Raw genomic sequence first — 21,478 nt, forward strand, 5'->3', positions numbered from 1 at the left:
TAGTTCAAATTTGCCTATTAAAACATGTTTAGATGATCCATTAACAGTAAATTAAAACTAATTAACAGCATGCATAGTTGTAACTTGTAAAAAACTGTAGATTGTTACCATATTATAAATGTTTTTCCCTCCCTTTTTAAAGAGCATTAAATGATCTATATACAAAAAGTTAAATATTAGTAATATCATACGTGGTTTTAATTGAAATTATATGCAGTTGTGGCGATATTTTTGCAAAAATGACATTACATGGTTCCTTAAAAGTTTTGTGGTGATTCTGAGGTGAAATGGCCCATTAGTGTTGCTAAAAGCAAATTAAATGTTCGGTAACGCTTTATTTTGATGGTCCCAGATAGATCTTTAACTGGTTATAAGTGACTTATCGACTGACTTGCTATAGCTAGTAAACAGTGTTTCAACAAACATTCAGTAGACTTTCAGTAGCCTGTATATAGATCTCTATTAATGACCTTTTAATGAACTGATGTTCTCAACAATAATGTAAGTAGGTCATTAATAGAGATCTATATACAGGCTACTGAAAGTCTGCTGATTGTTTGTTGAAACACTGTTTACTAGCTATAGCAAGTCAGTCAATAAGCTATTATTTTGCTGCTGTTATACAGGCTATTGATAGTCTACTGAATGTTTGTTGAAACACTGTTTACTAGCTATGGCAAGCCAGTTGATAAGTCACTTATAGTCAGTTAAATATCTACTTGGGACCATCAAAATAAAGTGTTACCAAATGTTCTCCTAAACAGATGGGGTTTTTAAAGTTAATGCTCTATTAAGTTTTAAAGCAACAAAACCTACCTCCTTACCCTAAACCTTAAACCTAACCAATAGTGTCAGAAAATGCAAATGTGAAGTGAAAAATGCAATTGCTCAAACAACCACATCATTTTGTAACCGGTGTTGCTTGACCTGCTCTGAGCGGGATTCGAACCGGTGTTAGCCAGCATGGGAAGTGGGTGCACTAACAAGGAGGCTAAAGCATCAGTCACCAGTGTGTCTCTTGAGACTAGGGGAGTGAGGTTTACACATACCGCACAGCTATCATGCAGCTGGCTCCCATTATATTTTTATGGTGCTTCTTTGACACTTTCAGCTCATGTGTTGACTCACATACTCTTCAGGACACGTATCTCATTCCTTTGCATTGCAAATGCAATGCTCAATCAGTTGAGCAACTGCGCATTTAAATGTGCTTAAGCATGCATGTAAATGTAGTTGGTTATGTAATTCAAAAGTTAAAATGTATCACCTTACAACTTACAGACTATGGTAAAAGTGTTTAGATGTCATAAGATAGCATTGTGTGAGCAACAGGGTGAAAAATAAGTGTTTATGAAGCGTTGTTTTAGTGCCCCTAGTGTTCATTTCACCAGGAAACTGATGCGATATGTACAATGAGCCACGTAAAAATCACCTTGCAAACATTTATGTATAGCAACATGATTCTATGAAACACTATGTTACGTTAAATGTTTTCCCTCTACCATGTCTTTTTTCAGACATGCTAAGTCTGAGTGTATTAAAGCTTTGGTCTATTTAAAAACACAATGGAGGTAGAGTAAGGGGATCCTCTGTCGTGTTTCTGGTTGTTTATTCATAAGGCCCAGCTTGGCAGAGCCCCCAAGGCAAGCTGCTATAGAGCTGGATAATGTTATTACCCTCCGGCTGCTTGAGCAGAACTGTAGCTCCAGCGACTCCACACAGTCCCCTTCTATCCCCTCGACAACCCCCCATTTCACAAAAATCCAGCCCTTCAGTGCCGTCGCTCCAGGTGTGTGCAGTTTGAGCTGCCGAGCGTGAGACTCTAGCTTGGGTGGTATTTACATTTAGAGCAGGCAGAGTGCCACCTGGATAGGCGCTGCATTTATCTTTCCCAAGCACCCATCTTTAAATCAGGCTCAGTTGGGTGAATGTAAAGACACCTGTATTTATAACACGCTCACACACAAAGATGTACGCATAGTAAATCAGGTTGTTTTTGAAATACCTACTCAGCATAGTAAATAATCATTAAAATAATCACAATCATTTAAATAAGAATGAGTGCAGCATGTTTGCAAAATGCCATTTTTTCTTGTCATAATAAGGACACAGATATGAAACATTTGAGTTTTTCTTTATTGTAATGCATTAAATTATTATCACAAGATTCAGAAGATTTAATAAGTTAAGAAATTGATGGGCATAGCACTGTTGCTGAACTGGAAGGGAGTGCTGCTCACCTTTAAAGCCGCGGAGACAGGATATCAAAGGGGTTTTCTGTATTGAAAAATCACCCTCTTGTGGCTTTTAATGGAATGCAAGATAAAGGGTGAATTAGTTACACATCTCTGGTTCACTCTTGACTCTTTAGATATTTCAAACTGAGGCCAGAAATGTGTTTTTCCACAGTAAAGTATTGGAACTCTACATAGGCTCATCATTACTGAAATGTTTTAATATTTTACATGAAAATGTTCTAAATATTTTACATGAATTTGTATTGATTTAAATATTTTTAACATGGCTGGTTCAACAACATTAATAATAATAATAATAATAATAATAATAAATTATAATCAAGATAAGTACCATTATAATTGACAGAAAAAAATAGTAGCCTATATTTCTCACAATCTTAAATTCTATAATTCTATAATTGTAGTATAATTATTCGAAATTTATACAAACTTTACCACACAAAGTTTATTCCATTTTGGTCATCCAAAATTACAGATCCCTTTATAATTTGAATTAGGCTTCACATGTATGTGTATACTTGTGAAAAGGTAAGAAACAGTCTTTAGTTGACTTAAGCAGTACATATTTACCATAATTTATTTCGTTTGAAATAAATTTTGTAAATCAAAACACCTATTTGTCCTTAACAATTCTACTGTATCTAGGCAACCATATTAAACAGCTCTTTCTTCAGCACACCTGTCTATTCCTTGTAAAATGTGTTACTAAATACTTCTTTTCTGCATTTTTGTATGTTATACAATTGAAGAGGACTTGAATTTGAATAGCATGCCATCCTTATCACAGGAGAAGCAGATATCATATTGTCTCTTTTGATAAATTCTTATTTTTATTTTTAATTTTATTTTTATTTACATGTGCTATTATATCATGAAACACATTCTTTTTTAATCCATTTTGTAAAATATTGGTTAAATATATAAAAGCATGCTCACGATGTTGTTTAGAGGAGTGTCAATTCAGTTTATGGCCTCTAGGTGGAGTCTCTACCAATAATTGATGCTCGCCTCGTTTGAATGGAGGAGAACGTCGAGTTAATGAATTATTAGAAGCATTGAGTCGAGGCAGTCCCCACAATGGATTTATATATTTTATATAATAATAATAATAATAATAATAATAACAATAACAACAACAACATGATAAGAACCATAAATTAAATAAGCTATAAGCACAAATGATTATAATGACAGTATTACCAACAAAATCGTTATTATAGCCTATTTATGAGGTAATATCTTCATTACAAATGTGTGTACAATTAATTTTTATACTTTAATTTTAATGTAGGCCTGTAGTTTCATGAATTTTAGGATTAAATGGCAGCATATTTTATTTGAAAGATTTTATTTTCTCTAGTTGTTAATTTTTTTTAAACAGATTTTCTTCACCTTTCTGTCCTTCTCATTTTATGCCATTTAATTTGTCATTGTTTAACAGTTATAATAAAAACGTTTTATTTTTACACAACCCAAATTAATTTACATTTCTCAATGTTTCAAGTTGTTGCCTAGTATATTTGTGTATAAATCAAGACATCTGAAATATGATGGGTATACCAGGGGCATATTATGCTTTCAAAGTGTGTTTATGGTATAAGTTTATCTCTTTATGGTATATTACAGTCTATTTTGGTCAAATAATATTAAGCAACCTCAATCTCATTTTTTTTTCATTATTATTATTATTATTATTATTATTATTATTATTATTATTATTATTATTATTTTACTACTTCAGCAAAGTATAATGGAAACAAAAATCATTTATTTTATTTTATTATTATTATTATTATTATTATTATTATTATTATTATTATTATTATTATTATTTTACCACTTCAGCAAAGTATAATGGAAACAAAAATCCCGCGTTGGTTCAATTTGAAACTCATAGTTATTTATGAAAACCTTTACGGAATATTGATTTATTTTGTCTGCACATCAAGTGGTCAACAACATCAACGCACTGAAAGCTAAACAGATAGGCTACCTCATTTATTTAGTTTTCTTTTACATTAAGTTTAAGCCACTTTGAGTCTAAGTTTTCATTTGATGACCATCTAATGCTGAGTTTATGCCTTTTTTTAGCCCTGAAGACTCTCGAGATCTTCTGTGGAACTTCATGTGACCGCAGCGAGTGCACTTTCTTTCCCCACACAATGATAGATTTACACAACCAGACACGTCTGGCAGCGATGTGCTTTCACAGCCGGTAAAGCCCGAACGGATTCTCAACAAATACATGTCTTACTTCTGTGTAACGGCGTTAATATAAAATAAACATAAAAATGATTTGTACTCACGTCAACCACTCAAGTTGGGGAGAAACTCCATCCAAGTTGATTAGTTGCGTTACCTGATTTGGTCTGCGACAGTGATTCATGTGAGCTGAAATAAAACACACCATAAAACCAAACTCTAGTTTGGATGGAAGAGTCCAAACCCTGTAGTTAGCTGTGTTATCCATGCCATTGCCCTTCATACAGTGCAGTTTCTGCTTCGTCTTTGCCACTCTGCCTCTTGGCACAGATGCCTTGGCATTCAGTGCCATCTCGTAGAACATGGCAGAAAATGCAATAAAGGTGTCTCTAATGTCTACCACAATTAGACACACGGAACGACAAAGTCCTCGTTTTGTTGCTGTCGACAGATATAGAAACTAAATTACGGGAATTTTAGATCTTTATTATAAATGAATGATTATTGTTTGCTGGGGCCCATTCCACTCTTTGTCTCACAGTGGGCCAAGATAAAATAAATCGGAACTAACTGTGTAGGTTTTATAACTTATTCATTTTTAGAGATACAGTAATGCATCAATCGGTATATATTGTTTTTTCCTGAAGTTTTTAGAATACCATAATACCATAAAACACTGCGCATCTTTGAATATAGATGAAAATTAAATACCATTTATAAGCCTTAACCCAGAATAATAATAATGATAATAATAAAAAAACATAAACTAAAAATAAAAAATAAAAACAGTTGAATGTAATTCAGCTCAATACGTTTAATGGCACTAATTTAAACTTTTTAAACATTTATATTCTCAAAGAGCATTTAGAGGACTTTGAGAGAAATGTTCCTGCAATTTTTATTGCTGTATTCATTATAGCATATAACTTTATTTTAGTAAATGCATATAGTAATGTAGCCTCGAAACATAAAAATAAAAAAATAAAATAATAATAATAAAATTATATATATATATATATGTATATATATATATATATATATATATATATATATATATATATATATATATATATATATATATAAATAAAAAAATAAAATAATAATAATAATATATATATATATATATATATATATATATATATATATATATATATATATATATATTATTATTATTATTATTATTATTATTTTTTATATATATATATATATATATATATATATATATATATATATATATATATACATATATATTATAATAATTGGCGCTGTTCAGTCTATCAGTGCTGAAATCGTTGCTTAAATAAACGAAAAAAAAAATAAAATAAAAAAAAAAAAAAAAAAAAAAAGGGCGTACAGAATATGTTCAGGGCCTAAAATCAGAGAAATCTAATCTGAGACAAGAGACGTCAAACGTCAATTTGGCATATTTAGGTAAGCGCTGGGCATTTGAGGGGGCGCCAAACATCATGAGTATCAGATAATTTAACATTAATTTCAACTTTATGAAAACTATAAAAAAATAAATAAAAAAAATAAAAAGATTTTAAATACATGGTTACTCTGTTCAGCGTCGTTTCTTAATTCGAAGTTTCTAAGGGTTGCATGATTAAAGACAATCTTTAGAAAGGCAGTTTTCTGGTTTTTATGACCTAGGCTACTACGATTTCAGAATTACGTCAGATCTGACAGTCCTCCAAAACTTGAGCCCTTTCCTCGTTAGCATGGAATCAATCATGTTAAGTAATTACATGCATACATTATAATGCATGTTAAATAATCATAACCATCTAGTGCACCTGGATGTGAAATTTTAACCTTTTAACGAGTCTTAATGAAATCAAGGAGTCCCTTTACAAACACTGACGCTTATGGGCCATGTGTAAAAAATGATTGCAGTGCGCGAGCCGCGACTATAGCGTTCTGAGGGGAGAACATTACCAGTGAGACTTCAAGACCCGTTGCATTTAACATAAAATAAAAAGCAATTGTGGAATTAAACGGGGGCGACTTGCTGAATCGATTGCAACTTCTGTCTGTAAGCCAAAGACAGTCAAAGTGTGTATTGCACATCAGCCAGCACTGTCAAGCTTGGATCGCGGTCAAACGTCCAGAAGGGGAGAGCAATCGTCAATTTTGCAACAAATAATATTTTTATGAGTATTGAATTATTGATATCGGCTGCAAGTTTTGCGCCTCGTCGCAGCATATGAAACTTACTAAAGTTTTCACATTTTGCAACGGCACGTGCATTGTGAGAGACACTGACAATAACATTTCTATCATTAACTTTCTAAGCAGTAATGAAACGGAACTTCACACTTTCAAAAGCCAGGTCTTATTTCTTGTATCGCAGGTTTTGAGCCTTGGCATCCTTGCCAGGCTCTGAAAACCAAAAGGAAGTCTGATTTCATAAAGATAAGCACTCGCGCTCTATTCCACGTCTAACTTAATTGTGTTTCCGCGAGACTGTTTACCGACAAACCGAGTATCTATACGAGGGAGTTTGTCTTACAGCGTGCAGGTTTTTTTTTTTTTTTTTTGCTGTGACATGCATGTGAAATTTGCCCAATAGCGACGTGGAAACCTTTGAATTGCAGAGTTTTGCCCAATCACAGATGAGCTCGCCTAAGCTCGTGAAAACACCGAGGGACGGCCGTGCACCTGCAGCATGTTAGTGTGAGCATAATTATAGGCAACTGCATATTAATTTCTATGATCCACACAGTGCTAACTGAATCGTCATCTCGATTGCATGCAACAAATCGTCTACTCGAAGGGTATTTCTTTCACTCCATGCACCAGCAAATTGCACACGAATGTTAAATGCTTGACTTAATGGAAATACAGTGCAGTGTTTTTCAACTAATTGATGTCTTGCTCGCTAAACATAATGCCATTCTGTCTTCCTGTAAATACTTTTTTCTGTGCGCGCTGAAATGAATGGAGAGCTGCGCTTGGCAGTTTATAGGGGGCGCCCGATTGACTTACATGCGAGAGTGTGTGGTTAATAATAAAACAGTGTTGAGTGCCAACCAAACTGAGCAGCTGAATTACATCGGACTTGGTTTGTTTATTAATGGTGTTTGCACGTTCAGTACACGTGATTAGAAACATAACATTGCACTGGTAGCCGCTGCCATATCCACGGCGATTTGACAGAACAGAGGATGTGCTTGACCAGATCACTGAAATAATTTAGGAGACCCTGTAGAGTTTGTGTGTGTGTGTGTGTGTGTGTGTGTGTGCTTTTTTGCATGCATGCATGCACACGACCTGCCAAATTTTATTTGCACTTTGTGAGGCCTGTTATTTAGATATGTCAAAAACTAACCGAAATATTAAAATTAATAGGCAGATGCTCTTAAGGAACCAGCCAGCCAAATATCAGTCTGAAAAAAAAAAAATTTGCATTCAAGACAGAAGTGAAAGATAATATTGAAAATGGGTGCATATAACTGGCATTTTCAAAACGTAATATTGACTTGGCCTACATGCAGATAGAAATGCTGCATGTACCATGTTGAATTACTTGAATTATTGGTTATATATATATATATATATATATATATATATATATATATATATATATATATATATATATATATATATATATATATATAGGTATATATATATAGATATAGGTATGTATATATATATATATATATATATATATATATATATATATATATATATATATATATAGGTATATATATGTATGTATATATAGGTATATATATATATATATATATATATATATATATACCTATACCTATATATATATATATATATATATATATATATATATATATATATATATACCTATATATATATATATACCTATATATATATATATATATATATATATATATATATACCTATATATATATATATATATATATATATATATATATATATATATATATATAGGTAATGGTTTTTGCATATTTTTTGTAATTATTATTTAATTTATTTTGCATTTTTAAGCGACGGAATCAAAGAGTCAGTGCTACATGTGCACTTGTAACTTTATTTGAAATTATTTGAATGAATTACAATGAATGAACCATATAGCACTGATGCCAGACAAATATCGATAACATCGGATGCAACAGACACGCTTGACCTAGTCGCTAAAATCGACAATAATCTTTTCAGTCAAAGCAATCGCTCAGGGAGTTAATAACTTATACTGAAGTCCAGTAGCAAGTCCGGCAATTCACTAAAGTTCGGCCTTCGTAAAAGTTCAGATTACTTTCGTCCTATAGCCATTTATTACGAGCTTCCATCTTCATTTCCCACTTTTTGATTTACTTTGCTTATGGCCCCGAAAGTGTATCCACGGCCATTCACAATAAAAGCAAAAGAACATGAGGAATCAAGAGCTAGAGATTTTAAATCGGCGCACGAGCTATCAAATATATGTCAATGCACGATCGATAAATGAATTATAATATCGCACTTTCCCCATTACAGTGTTTTTAAACCGAGCAGAAGTACTGTCAATATAAAGTGCAACGACATTTGCAGTGCACATTTCCCTTGTCCCGCAAGTGTGTATGGCTCGTGTGCCGAAACTGAGGGCGCTGTGCTGAGGGAAGAGCCCAAGAGTTTGTTCACCGGCCACTGTGAACGAGAAAATTGAACGGGAGCTTCGTCTCAGCGCAGTGACGGACGGAGTCGAATCGTGCGCTTCAGTTTTCCCCACTCTCTCTTTTTCTCTCTCAGGTCGAATCAAACCTCGACACAAGTGCCAGCATTTGCAACAGGGGGTTTTAAGGATATTACTATCTTCCTAAAGCACGCCGAACCCTCCTCGCTGCTCCGGCTCAGTTTTGTTTTGCTCCGCTCCGCCACATGCAATGCAACGCGCTCGGTGGATATCAAGCGCGCGACACGGCTCAGTAAGAGACGGCGAAGAATGAACCGATCGCGAGTTTTGTAAAGCATCCGGACGACTTTTAGCATCTTGTCTTTATTTCACTTATTTGTTTTCTCCACGAAAATGACTGCAAGATGAAACGATCGCTCCTCGTCACAGTTTCACTCATGGCTTTGTGAAATCCCCGTGCACTTCCAGCCGTCCGACGTCGGGACATTTCTAAAGGCTGCAATCGATGATAATGCCTTTGGTGAAAGTTTGGATGTACGGCTTTAACAGTCGAGTACAGTAGATGTGTGTAACTCGAGGCGGGGTTAAAGTTCAGCTCTATGGAGCGCTGAAGAGACGCGCGCACTCCGCAGAGTTGGAAATGTGAAAGCAAGAAGCAAGGCTTTATTTTCCCTCTCTCCCTTCTTCTCTGTCTCTCTTTTTTCTCTTTTCATACACGGACACACATACGCATACATACATACATACATACACACACACACACACCCCATACATTCACATATACACACACACGCGCACGACACACATACATAATCACGCTGATTCGTTACAGTTATCCCAACACATCGCCAATTCAAGAGTTAAAACCGACAGATATGTATTCTCCGCTATGTCTAACACAGGTAAGTGACATTTTCACGTATTTTTAACTCTGTTTACTGCATTTAAGTGGTGTTTTTTGTCGGGACGGATAGAGGCTAACCTTTGCTTTAAGTCAAGTAACTTTGTGTGCAGTAAGGCATTCCTGCTCTGACAGAGCCAACTGAACTACCACATGGCGGATGGCGCCCACCTCACCTAAATATAAACGTTCATTGCACACATTTATGTTGTTGGCAACTCTTATATTTTATTTCAGCTGCGTTTTGCATGGGGAGAGATGATTGCTATTTAGCATTTGAAGTTTTAACATAGTGTTCCGCATGAAAATATGTGGAGGTAAGAGGTGTGCACGACCTTACCTAAAGTTTTCTTTCTTGTGCAAGCAACATAACCTTGCTGTAACATTATGCATGCACATTTGCTTTGTTACGTCGTATTGACTGTTTCCTTCAGCGTCTGTGTCAGTCTATTAAAAGCGGCACGTAAAAGGCAAACGGTTTCGTATATCATTTAAAAGCACGTTTGCTTTCAGAAAAAAATAATAATAATATTTTGTGTGCATTTTAATACTAATTATTGATACAGCTCGCCTGTATAGCAGATCAACTTTTGCCTGATCCATGTGCAGCTGCCGACAGTATATTTTACATGGCTTTCTGCTGCCCTATATTCCACTTCTTTTTCTATAAAGTTTATTCGTTTATATCCCCATATACTTAAGGCATCAGAAATACTTTTTATTTTTATTCTTATTTTTTTTACATTTTTAATTTTTAGCAATAATCAGTTTTGAGAGGTTCACTATCTTGCACTTTTTATTATTATTATTATTTATTTATTTTATTGTTAGGATTAAGTAGCAGTTGTATCAGACAGTTCAGCTTTTGAATATTGATTGATAAGTATCATTTAAAAATGAACTGTTTAACTGTTTGTTAAAAGTTATAACTGTGCTAGAATTGGTGCTGTCATGTGTTTGGGGTTGCCTCATAACTGGGGGGGGGAATTAAATAATATATATATATATATATATGTATAAATACTTAGGACTTCTTGTTTGTTGCTTATCATTCTTTAATAATGGACTATAAATGAAAGGTAAAATCAATCAAAATAAAGTTGAACGGCAAGTTTAAAAAGAAATCATTGTGGGAATCGTGGTGGCAGGTGAAGTAAGGAGACAGACTGTTATAGTGCATACTTGACATGATTTAGTAGGGTTGTTTAGTTCTAAAAATTCCTGTTTTAGAGTTTTGAAATATTTGTTGTGTGCACAAAACCTAGAAGGCCTTAGGATTGTGTTGTGCATAGTTACAGTCTGTTTGGAGAAACTGGGGAGGATTTATGCAAAAACAAAACAAAAATTGTCACAAATTATGGTTAATGTGAGGAGAAAAACAAGCCTTACATTAGAAGATCTGAAAACAAAATTTTTGACATCATTAAATAAACCTCAAAATGACATTTGTATTGACGTCTGATTGACTGACACCTTATATTCTAAATAAAAGCTTATATATTTTTATATTTGCTTGACTAACAGTATTTTAGATAAAATTAGGGACTTCTGTAGGGTGCTGAACAAAATGATGAATGTCTTTGATCAAAATTGAGAGGATTTGCAGTCTTAGAAAATTCGTTCTTTCTTTCTAATAATTGACAGTCATAAAATTAAATGATTAAAAATGATCAAGCTCACTGAGACTGGGTATTGATCTGTCTGTTTGTTTCGGTGTTAAGGCAGTTTACTTTTTGCTATGTGTGTGCAATATCGTCTTGTAAATTGAAGTTCTGAAATAGTTCTCTGTGTGCCAGAAAGTAGCCATCTTTGCATTTTGTTTTTGTACACTTTATTATCAAAAACTCTTAAAATCATAAGAACATTTTTCATCTTTTTGCAGTGCAAAATCATGTAAAATATACATTTATTTTCTGTGCTAGTAAATTATTTTCAATGTATTGACATCTTAATTGCCCTTTTAGAGGTCTGTTTATTTACAGGTCCATTTTATCTGTTATTTCTACATGCATAAAAATGTTCATGTCTTTCTCAGCCATGAGGCACTGTTGTTCCCTGGTGAGGCCTTCCTATAGGACAGAGGGTGTCAGCTTGAAACACTTGAGGAGCTACTAACTAGATCCTATATTGTTACTTTTTTAACTCATGAATGCTCCAAAAAGTGCTATTTTTGGGCCATTCTTACATTTTTCCCATTTGTAAACTGAGCATCTAGTTTTATTGCAGTGTCTCTGAACTCAGTTCACATAAATTGGTAAAATACCATTTGAAACAATTAAAAACATAGCTATGAAATAACAAGCTTTTTGGACGCCCTCCTAATTCTGGTTCTTTAATGTAGTTTTACAATGTTGGAACTCAAAATTGAATTATTTCAATAATTTGCAAGTTAAGTTACAGTTTTAATTTATTCACAAATAGTGCAAAAAATCACATTATTTAAAACATTGCTTACATCACCAATGGGGCACTGAGAACTTCAGAAAGTTAGCATTGTGTTTTGACCGTCAAGCTGGACTGTAGTCTGTTCCCCAAACTGAGTTTTCAAGCAAATGTATAAAAAGTATGAGAGTGTATGTACGCAAGTCTGGAGACGCACCCTTTCTTGTTTTCTTAAAAATAAAAAATATGATATGCACATGATGTACATGTACAAAAGCCACAACAATAGATGATATCAGTTATTGAGGAGCAATATTTCACAGAATTTGGATAAAGTTACTTGATAGTCACTGAAGGGAGATAAGAGAATTCATTCACTGGATTAAGTGCAGGATGAAACAATACCGTTTTTATGCCTCGGAGGCGAGGGAGTTGGAGTCTTGTACGAGACAGGAAGGAAACAATATGATAAAACATATACATTTGATCTGGTGTCTCACAGGAGATTTGAGATTTTTCTTGTTGACACACACTAATACAAGCACACGCACACACACACGCTGCACACATTGTGCCTTACACTATTATAAAGATTTTTCCGCATGATGCAAATTTGATTTCCTCTGTGGTGTAAAAATAGAGATATTGGCAATTATACTTGCATGGATGACATAATAATCTTAAACATAGATGCATTAATTTTAATCTGGATCTTTGTTGTTTTTAAATCCTCCAGATTGTTAAAATATTTTACATTTATCTTTTAGGTAGAATTTCAGAATTTCATAAATCTTTTTATTTATTTATTTTTGCTCGATGGTGTATATTGTGATACATTTTAATTATGAAACCAACGTTAGCAGTAGGGCTTGAAATTGTCCCAAGAATTAAGAATTACAGTCATTTAATGAATGTTCATAAATTACACTGAATTAATTGTTTTAATTTCTAAAAGCAGCGAGCCGAACCCAATGTGTTATATTCATATCTCTGTAGTTATTTAAATGAAATCTGTCCCCAGCACAGAGACGGTGTACTTTCATTGCTTTCTGGCAGCCCTCTCGTGCTCGCACGGTCGGTTTTGGGACACGATGCGCGGCTATTGCTGTTTGTGGAAATGTTATTCTAGTGATTGGCAGTCTGCCATTATTCTCTCTGTGTAATAAAAACCCCAGAGTTATTTTTCTGTGTAAAATCCCAAATTATTTCATTTTAGAAACCACATGATATTTATTTGCCCAGTTATTAGTTTTAATTTTTTAAGGCAATAAAGATATGGGTATTTATGTGGTCAGTCATCATAAATCCATACAGTATGCAAGCCTACATTTACAGGACACATTTTATGCCTTGATACATGGAGACAATAGAGAGAATAATTACATATCACAAATGTGTTGGCATTGATTTAATGGTTATGTAATAAACGTTCCTTAAGTTTAGTTATCACAGTAATTAGACTTAACAATTATTGCATTATGCATCTTTCCAATACAACTGCATTATTAAATACAATAGTTTCTGATAAATTGAAAGATTCCAAATGTATCCTACTTTATATAGTAGATATATATATATATGTATATGTGTGTGTGAATTATTATACCTACTGACAGACAGTGCAAAGCATGGGTGATAATTCAGTGATGTTTTTGTCAGTTGTTGAAGTTGTATTGTAGAATTGATTTTCTGCCAGGTTGTGTGCTAGCGGCAGGTGAAGCAATCCCAAAATTGCCACACTCCTGTCTGAAAACAACACACGCCTCTCCGATACGGAATAAAGCTGCAGTACTTTGGAACTGTGTGTGCATTTTTAGGGAGAACAGATAAAAATAGCCAGTCCAATTTTCCTGGTCGGTTGTTGCTTTTTCTCGGCCCTGGCAGACCCCTACAGACCAGCATTCTTGCCAGAGAGCCAAGATATGTCCGAGACGAGCTTCACACACACACACACACACACACACACACACACACACACACACACACGTGCAAACCCACCCCCAACCCCCCGTTCGGCTCACAGACACACTCCTGCTGTCGAAGGCTGTTTTTCAAAATAATCTTGTGGAATTTATTAGCGATATGCATGTTTCGCTTTCATGGTGTCTGCTCTGAAAAGCATGTTATTTTTTCAGCTCGTTATTATGTATTTTATTTCATAATTGTACAAAATGTTCAGAATAGTTACAGTTTCGTATTTTTAATCTCAGTGTTTTCATCTTGCAGTGCTTAATATGATTAAAACTATTCTTGAAGCTGTAACTTCTGTGGTTACTTCTCTCATTTCTCCCATGTGGACTAATTTCTCCTCTTTTGTCCTTCTGTTGTGTTGGCAGGATGAATTCCATCCTTTCATTGAAGCACTGCTGCCCCATGTGAGAGCGTTCGCCTACACTTGGTTCAACTTGCAGGCCCGCAAGAGAAAATACTTCAAGAAGCACGAGAAGCGCATGTCTAAAGAAGAGGAGCGAGCCGTGAAGGACGAACTGCTCAGCGAGAAGCCAGAGGTCAAGCAAAAGTGGGCATCGCGGCTGCTTGCCAAACTCCGCAAGGACATCCGGCCCGAGTTCCGCGAGGATTTTGTGCTCACCGTCACCGGGAAGAAGCCCCCTTGTTGTGTGCTCTCTAACCCCGACCAGAAGGGCAAGATGAGGAGGATCGACTGCCTGCGCCAGGCGGACAAAGTGTGGCGCTTGGACCTGGTCATGGTGATTTTATTCAAAGGTATTCCGCTTGAAAGTACTGACGGCGAAAGGCTGGTTAAATCTCCGCAGTGCTCGAACCCAGGGCTGTGCGTGCAGCCGCATCACATAGGAGTTTCTGTAAAGGAACTCGACCTGTACTTGGCCTACTTTGTGCATGCAGGTAAGTCCCTTCTCTTGATAAGCTAATGAATACAAAACATAGGTACCAAATTGTTGATTTTCTGTTATTATAAAAGCATGGATGTTTCACACAGTGTTTTTTATAGGAAGTTATAAACCATATAAGCAGCAGAAGCCCTTCATTTTATCAGCTGGCAATAAAGCAGCTGGAAAGAACAGAACAAGAGCATCAACTTCCTTCCTTACTGCTTGTGCAACTCAAAATATACTCAAAACTGACTCTAATGCAGAAGAATGACCATCATCTGCTTCTTTTCTGCCAGTTTACATGTTCCCCAAATAAATACAACATGCCGATTGAGCAGAGCGACTGACTCTTGGCAGAATATATGATGTGAGATTCCATTCCAAGTAATTACAACCAAGAAGACATATACTGTATATTCATGACTTTTTCTAAATAAGCGCTGCTGATTACATGTGATTGCTGTTAATTATAAAATACACTATTAATATGTGATCATTTTGGGATAAAATTTTGTTAGAAATATAACATGACTTATTCGAAGTTAATTATCTTAATTGCAAAATGACTGTCCGATATAAAACACAGAGCAATTCTAACAAAACTGACTGTCATATTAGTTTAGCTTATACTTGAAGAACCACCCGGGAGAAGTCCGGTGCAAATATCTGATGGAGAGACTGTTAATTGGCAGAAGGCAGCAGGGGATCCGTCTTGCAGTGACAGCAGCACAAACAGAGGCTTTCTCTTGGAAGGCGAGGAGCGCACTTTGTTTCACCAGGCAAACTGAGCACCTTAATTACATTCATTTCCTCTCACATACAAATCGTGGCACTGAAGTCTAAGTGAGTTGGCAGTGTACACATCCGCTTTTTGCTGTGTTCTATATGGGCCCAACTTCTGCTTTGATGAGGCACCGATAAAAGAGTCAAAATGCAGTGTAACTCGAAGACGGCGGAGATAAAGCCGTAAACGTGAGATTTAGCACCGCGTTGAAAAACGAGTGTATCTGGCAGACGGCAGGTTGCAAAATGGGAGCGTGTGAATGACTTTGACTTGGGGGAACACAAAGGCCCGGAGCCTTTGAGCTTTTTGTAAGAATAAGAACGAATAATGCACACTGTCATTAAAACGCATTTCCCCGCGGCCTGCTGAAATCCTTAGTTTTGATGTTCTGAAAAGCTGTTCAGCAGGGAGCGCCTTGCTCCCGCTAACATCCTAATCGGCAGAGTTGCATTTTCTTTTTAATTCAGTTGTGATCGTGAGTAAGAGATGTCAGAGAGAGAACAAAAGGGAGGAAGATGCTGAAGTGCCTGTGGTTGTGTTGAAGTCTCCTCGCAGTTATTGGCTCTCTTTCTCCCCAACTCTGACCTGCATACAGACCGATCAGGTTTCCTCTGTCTTATTTAAAGCAGTGGAGCATTGCTGGAGCCCCCTTGATTAAAATCCATCTGAAGAGAGGCTGACTTCATACACAGATGGCGAAAGTAGGGTTTCTGAAAGGAGCTAAAGTCAGTAATTAAATTTATCCCATAGTCTCGCCAGGGCAAAAGGGGTGCAGGCCAGCAAACACACCCACTTGATTTTGACAATAACACAGCTGAAATACCAATCCATTGTAGCAGACTTATTTTCTGTTTCCTGGAGGACAAAAATACTGCTCGGCTCAACAGTGAGGATAGCCTGATGGCCAGGGGCCAGTGTGAAAGAGTTTCGGGCCAGTTGATGGAACTGCCACTTGTCCAATCTTACATTCATGCCTTAGCTTTAACATTTGGGGGGGGGTTCATTAAGGCTATATCCACACTTATTTTTTTGTTTTTTTTTTATATTTTCCAAAGTATGCGGTAATGGAGCGTTTCGTTATTGATGAGAGGCATAAATGTCAGGAAATAAACAAGGTGGAAGAATGAATTGCACCCGGTAAAAGCACCATTTATTAGGGGGCCTGGGTAGCTCAGTGGTAAAATACACTGGCTACCACCCCTGGAGTTCGCTAGTTCGAATCCCAGGGCATGCTGAGTGACTCCAGCCAGGTCTCCTTAGCAACCAAATTGGCCCAGTTGCTAGGGAGGGTAGAGTCACATGGGGTAACCTCCTCGTGGTCGCTATAATGTGGTGAGTTCTCGGTGGGGTGCATGGTGAGTTGAGCGTGGTTGCCGCGGTGGATGGCATGAAGCCTCCACACGCTCTATGTCTCCGTGGCAATGTGCTCAACAAGCCACGTGATAATGCGCAGGTTGACGGTCTCAGAAGCGGAGGCAACTGGGATTCATCCTCCGCCATCCGGACTGAGGCGAATCACTACGCGACCACGAGGACTTAATAAAAAAAATATAAAAACATATTGGGAATTGGGCATTTCAAATTGGGAGAAAAAAAAAAACACCATTTATTTGTACACTTTGGTTTAGCGCCTGATCTATAGAAAATATACGCAAACATCTCCTTTCTGTTTAATAACACAATGTTAATTGCGCCGGGCAAGTGGCGCGGAGGTTTGTGAAAAAAAGCGCTATCTATAATGAACGTAATTTACATAGAAAGGAGGCATATTTGCGCAGGAAGGAATGACAATGTGACTTAATTTAAAAACTCCAGACGCAGCGATATGTCAGTGCAGATTTAAAAAAAAAAAGGTTTTTGTGCTGAAATACCACGTGCTGCAACTGTTTAGTGAATTTTTTGTACATCATTGGTGTGAATTCTGCTGATCGAAATAAGTCACCAAGGTAAAGTTGTCTTATTGCCGAAAATATGTAAAATTTGGTCAAAATTGCGAGAAAGATAGAATGGGTCGATTCTTATTTTCCAGCGAAATCACTGTTTTCCAGCTAAATGTGTTTATGAATTTATAGGTGTTTTGATTTTAGCTGCAAAATTTCAAGCTATTACTGGTTGTAAAACAAAAAAAAAACAAAAAACAAATTAAAATTTATATTACTAATGTTTAATTAATGTAACTAAAAAAAACATGACACTTTTTTTTTTTTCTTTTTAACATATACAGTATATTGCTAAGAATAACATGAAGAATTTTCTGTGGTGGGGCCTGTGAAAGCAGCAGGTACATATACAAGTACAAATCTGAATGCCTGGCAGACATCCTTATTGTAGAGCCCCATGGAGTGTTTACAGAAGTCGATTTACGACATCCACATTCTCGAATACTTCAGCAAAACAATGGGAATAAAGTCACAAGTTTAAGTTTTACTTTGTCTGACAGTTGTTTTCAAATTTCCATATTAAGTTTCTTAGAATTGTCGCATTCAGTATGTAAATGTATTTTAATGTTAACCCTGGGTCTAATCTCAGTGGGCATGTGGTTGATTGTTCTTGTCATTCCTCATAAATCTTTTAATACAAAGTGATATGAGAAATTCTAGAGAAAGGCATGAATGTGGTGTTCGCTGAGGCCTTCGCAAGGGTAGGAGGACGTGCAACTAGGGCTAATTTATGGCAGGAGCACTCCGCACGTGGGAGAGGTCACAGCTTAAGATGTTAGGGTTGTGACCCCATCTTCAAGGCATTTGACCTCCTAGATAAACATCCACTCCCATTATCAGCCAGTCAAGCGGAGGGCAGGCTTTGGTTTTGGGTTGCCCCCTTGACCTCCAGTTAAAACAGGTGATTTTGTTTGGACCAGAGAGTGGTGTGCTGATAGTTTTAAACCAGACAAAAGGGGCTAATAGCCATGGAGACCCAGACTAATGCTTCTTTTTTAACACAGCTTTTTGGAGGTAACCTGTAAAGTCAGGTGACTTCACATTACATTTTTTTGCTGCAAATTTGGGTAGTCTTGCCACTTATAGATTGTTGTTACATAATCACATTAGAACTTTTTTTTTTTTTTTTTTTAAGTTTGTTAGAAGTTATCCAGAGTTCATAAAAATGCTTAATTTAATTTTATGGCATTCGGATACATATAAAATCATTAAAATAAATAGACATGGGTTATCATTAACCTTTCATTTAGATGGGAGATTAAAGGGATAGTTCAACCAAAAATGAAAATTCTCTCATCATTTCCTCACCCTCATGCCATCCCTGATGTGTATGACTTTCTTTCTTCTGCAGAACACAGATTTTTAGAAGAATATCTCAGCTCTGTTGGTCCTTACAATGCAAGTGAATGGTGACCAGAACTCAGAAGGTCCAAATAGCACATAAAGTCAGTATAAAAGTAATCCACAAGACTCCAGTGGTTAAATCCATATCTTCAGATGCTATATGATAGGTGTGGGTAAGAAACAGATCAATATTTAATTTTTCAAGATCAAGATCCTTATTTTTTTTTACTATCAATCTCCACCTTTGACCAGCCCCAACCAGTAACTGGCTGAATGTGAAAGTGAAAGTCACTTCCACACCAGAATGTGTAAGTGAAAGTGTAGATTTTCAGTAAAAAAGGACTTTTTTTACTTTTGATCTGTTTCTCACCCACACCTATCATATCTCTTCTGAAGATATGGATTTAACCACTGGAGTCTTATGGATTACTTTTATGCTGACTTTATGTGCTGTTTGGACCTTCTGAGTTCTGGTCACCATTCACTTGCATTGTGAGGACCAACAGAGCTGAGATATTCTTTTAAAAATCTTCAATTGAGTTCTGCAGAAGAAAGAAAGCCATTCACATCTGGGATGGCATGAGGGTGAGTAAATGATGAGAAAAGTTTTATTTTTGGGTGAACTAGCCCTTTAAAAGTTCAAGTTCAAGACTGAAATGGACGTACTTAAGTATTGTGTCGTATTGGAGGATTACACTGATATCCACTCAAAACAAGCACAATTTGTTAGTAAAATAAACAATGTATTTTTACAATTAAACTCAATTAGTGCTTTATGAAATAATGCACTAATTGAGTGCACTTAATAACATAACTTAATGTGAGTTTACTTGTTTTTAGCTTTAGTCTTATTGTACTTTGTTTTCAATCTCACTACACAATGGAAGGATACTGCTGGTTTAGATAGATAACAAACCCGAGACCGATAGATATTTATATTGGACTTACCTTAAGTGACCCGGGGCTGGGTCGAACAATCCGTTTGCGTGTGTAATGTTTCTAAAGATGTCTGACCCACTTCCATTTGAGCTCTTAAACAGATTTACAGTGTGTCTTTCAAAACATGTTAGCTTTGATGATGCATGCTCAAGGTGCCTAGTGTTCAAGTCCTGTCTTAGGTTTTTTAAATTAGTTTTAAACGGTCGTTGGGGAACGGTCATTAGCAGGGGCATTAAAGGGATAGTTCCCCCAAAAATGAAATTTCTCACTGTCATGTGAGAAACCCATCAACCCCATATGGCTTACTTTCTTCCATGGAACACAAAAGGAGATGTGAGGCAGAATGTTAACAAACTTACTACATTGCTAAGTTTTATCAACATACTTTCAACATTAATGTTTTTTTGTGGCACTAACAGAATCCAATGATATCTTCAGGCTGACTTTTGGCACATTTGTGTTACAGCCGTTTTATATTCCTCTTCCTTTCCACAGCCGGAGGAATAACAATAATTTGGATCTATTTAAGGCGATTGTGGGATAAACCACAGCCTTTGTTGTGGTTACTGCAGTACACATTGTGGGTTGGGACCTACCCACCCCCTCGCACCCATCCTCCCCTACTTTTCTGCTCTCATTTCGGCCTCGCTCTGCAAATCCCACCAGCTGACCCTGTTACTGCAACAATGACCATGCCGCCGCGCTCTTTGATGCACACACATGCTCCCACAGCACCATTCATTAAAAATGAGGTTGTTGCCCATTCATAAATACATCGCCATGCAGTTGCACACACAATAAGTTGCTGCACGGTAACTTTTCTGCACAGACTGCGCAAACCGCCCCTCTGAAGGACCAGCCACGATCCAGTGATGGGATAGAGTGCAGGTTTTAATATCATTGCATTTGACCTCCTTTTGTACCATTTTTTTCTGTCGCAATGTGATTGGATTAAACAAAGCAGATGGTTGTGGGATGGGAAACATTGCAACATTGGGGTAATTTCTCCTAAACCTGATTGCAAAACAAATTCATGTAATCCGTTTAATGCGCATTGTGAGTGCCGATCTTTCCTCACAGATTTGGACCATATTCGCTGGCTTCAGTTACAGGGTTTTAAATGTCAATAATCGCAATATTTATTTACTTACATCCTTTCTTATTTGCTTCCTTCTTTTTTTATTTCTTAACTTACATCCTTTCTTATTTGCTTCCTTTTTTATTTCTTAACTTACATCCTTTCTTATTTGCTTCCTTCATTCCTTAA

The 21,478-nt window shown here is 36.2% G+C and overlaps 1 protein-coding gene across 9 annotated transcripts in view; it reads left to right on the top strand.

The window, feature by feature from the left end:
* Window positions 1-21,478, top strand: part of LOC127438980 (nuclear factor 1 A-type) — a 219,189-nt gene that overhangs the window by 38,115 nt on the left and 159,596 nt on the right. For 5 of the 9 annotated variants that reach the window (XM_051694943.1, XM_051694948.1, XM_051694945.1 and 2 more), the window contains exon 2: window positions 14,689-15,217. In XM_051694943.1, the coding sequence (XP_051550903.1) occupies window positions 14,689-15,217 (529 nt within the window). Of the gene's footprint in view, window positions 1-9,073; window positions 9,972-14,688; window positions 15,218-21,478 lie in introns of those variants that run through there. The other 4 variants (XM_051694946.1, XM_051694950.1, XM_051694947.1 and 1 more) reach the window with 1 other exon arrangement.

This window comes from Myxocyprinus asiaticus, chromosome 50 (genome assembly GCF_019703515.2).
Source record: "Myxocyprinus asiaticus isolate MX2 ecotype Aquarium Trade chromosome 50, UBuf_Myxa_2, whole genome shotgun sequence".
NCBI classification, from domain to species: Eukaryota; Metazoa; Chordata; class Actinopteri; order Cypriniformes; family Catostomidae; genus Myxocyprinus; species Myxocyprinus asiaticus.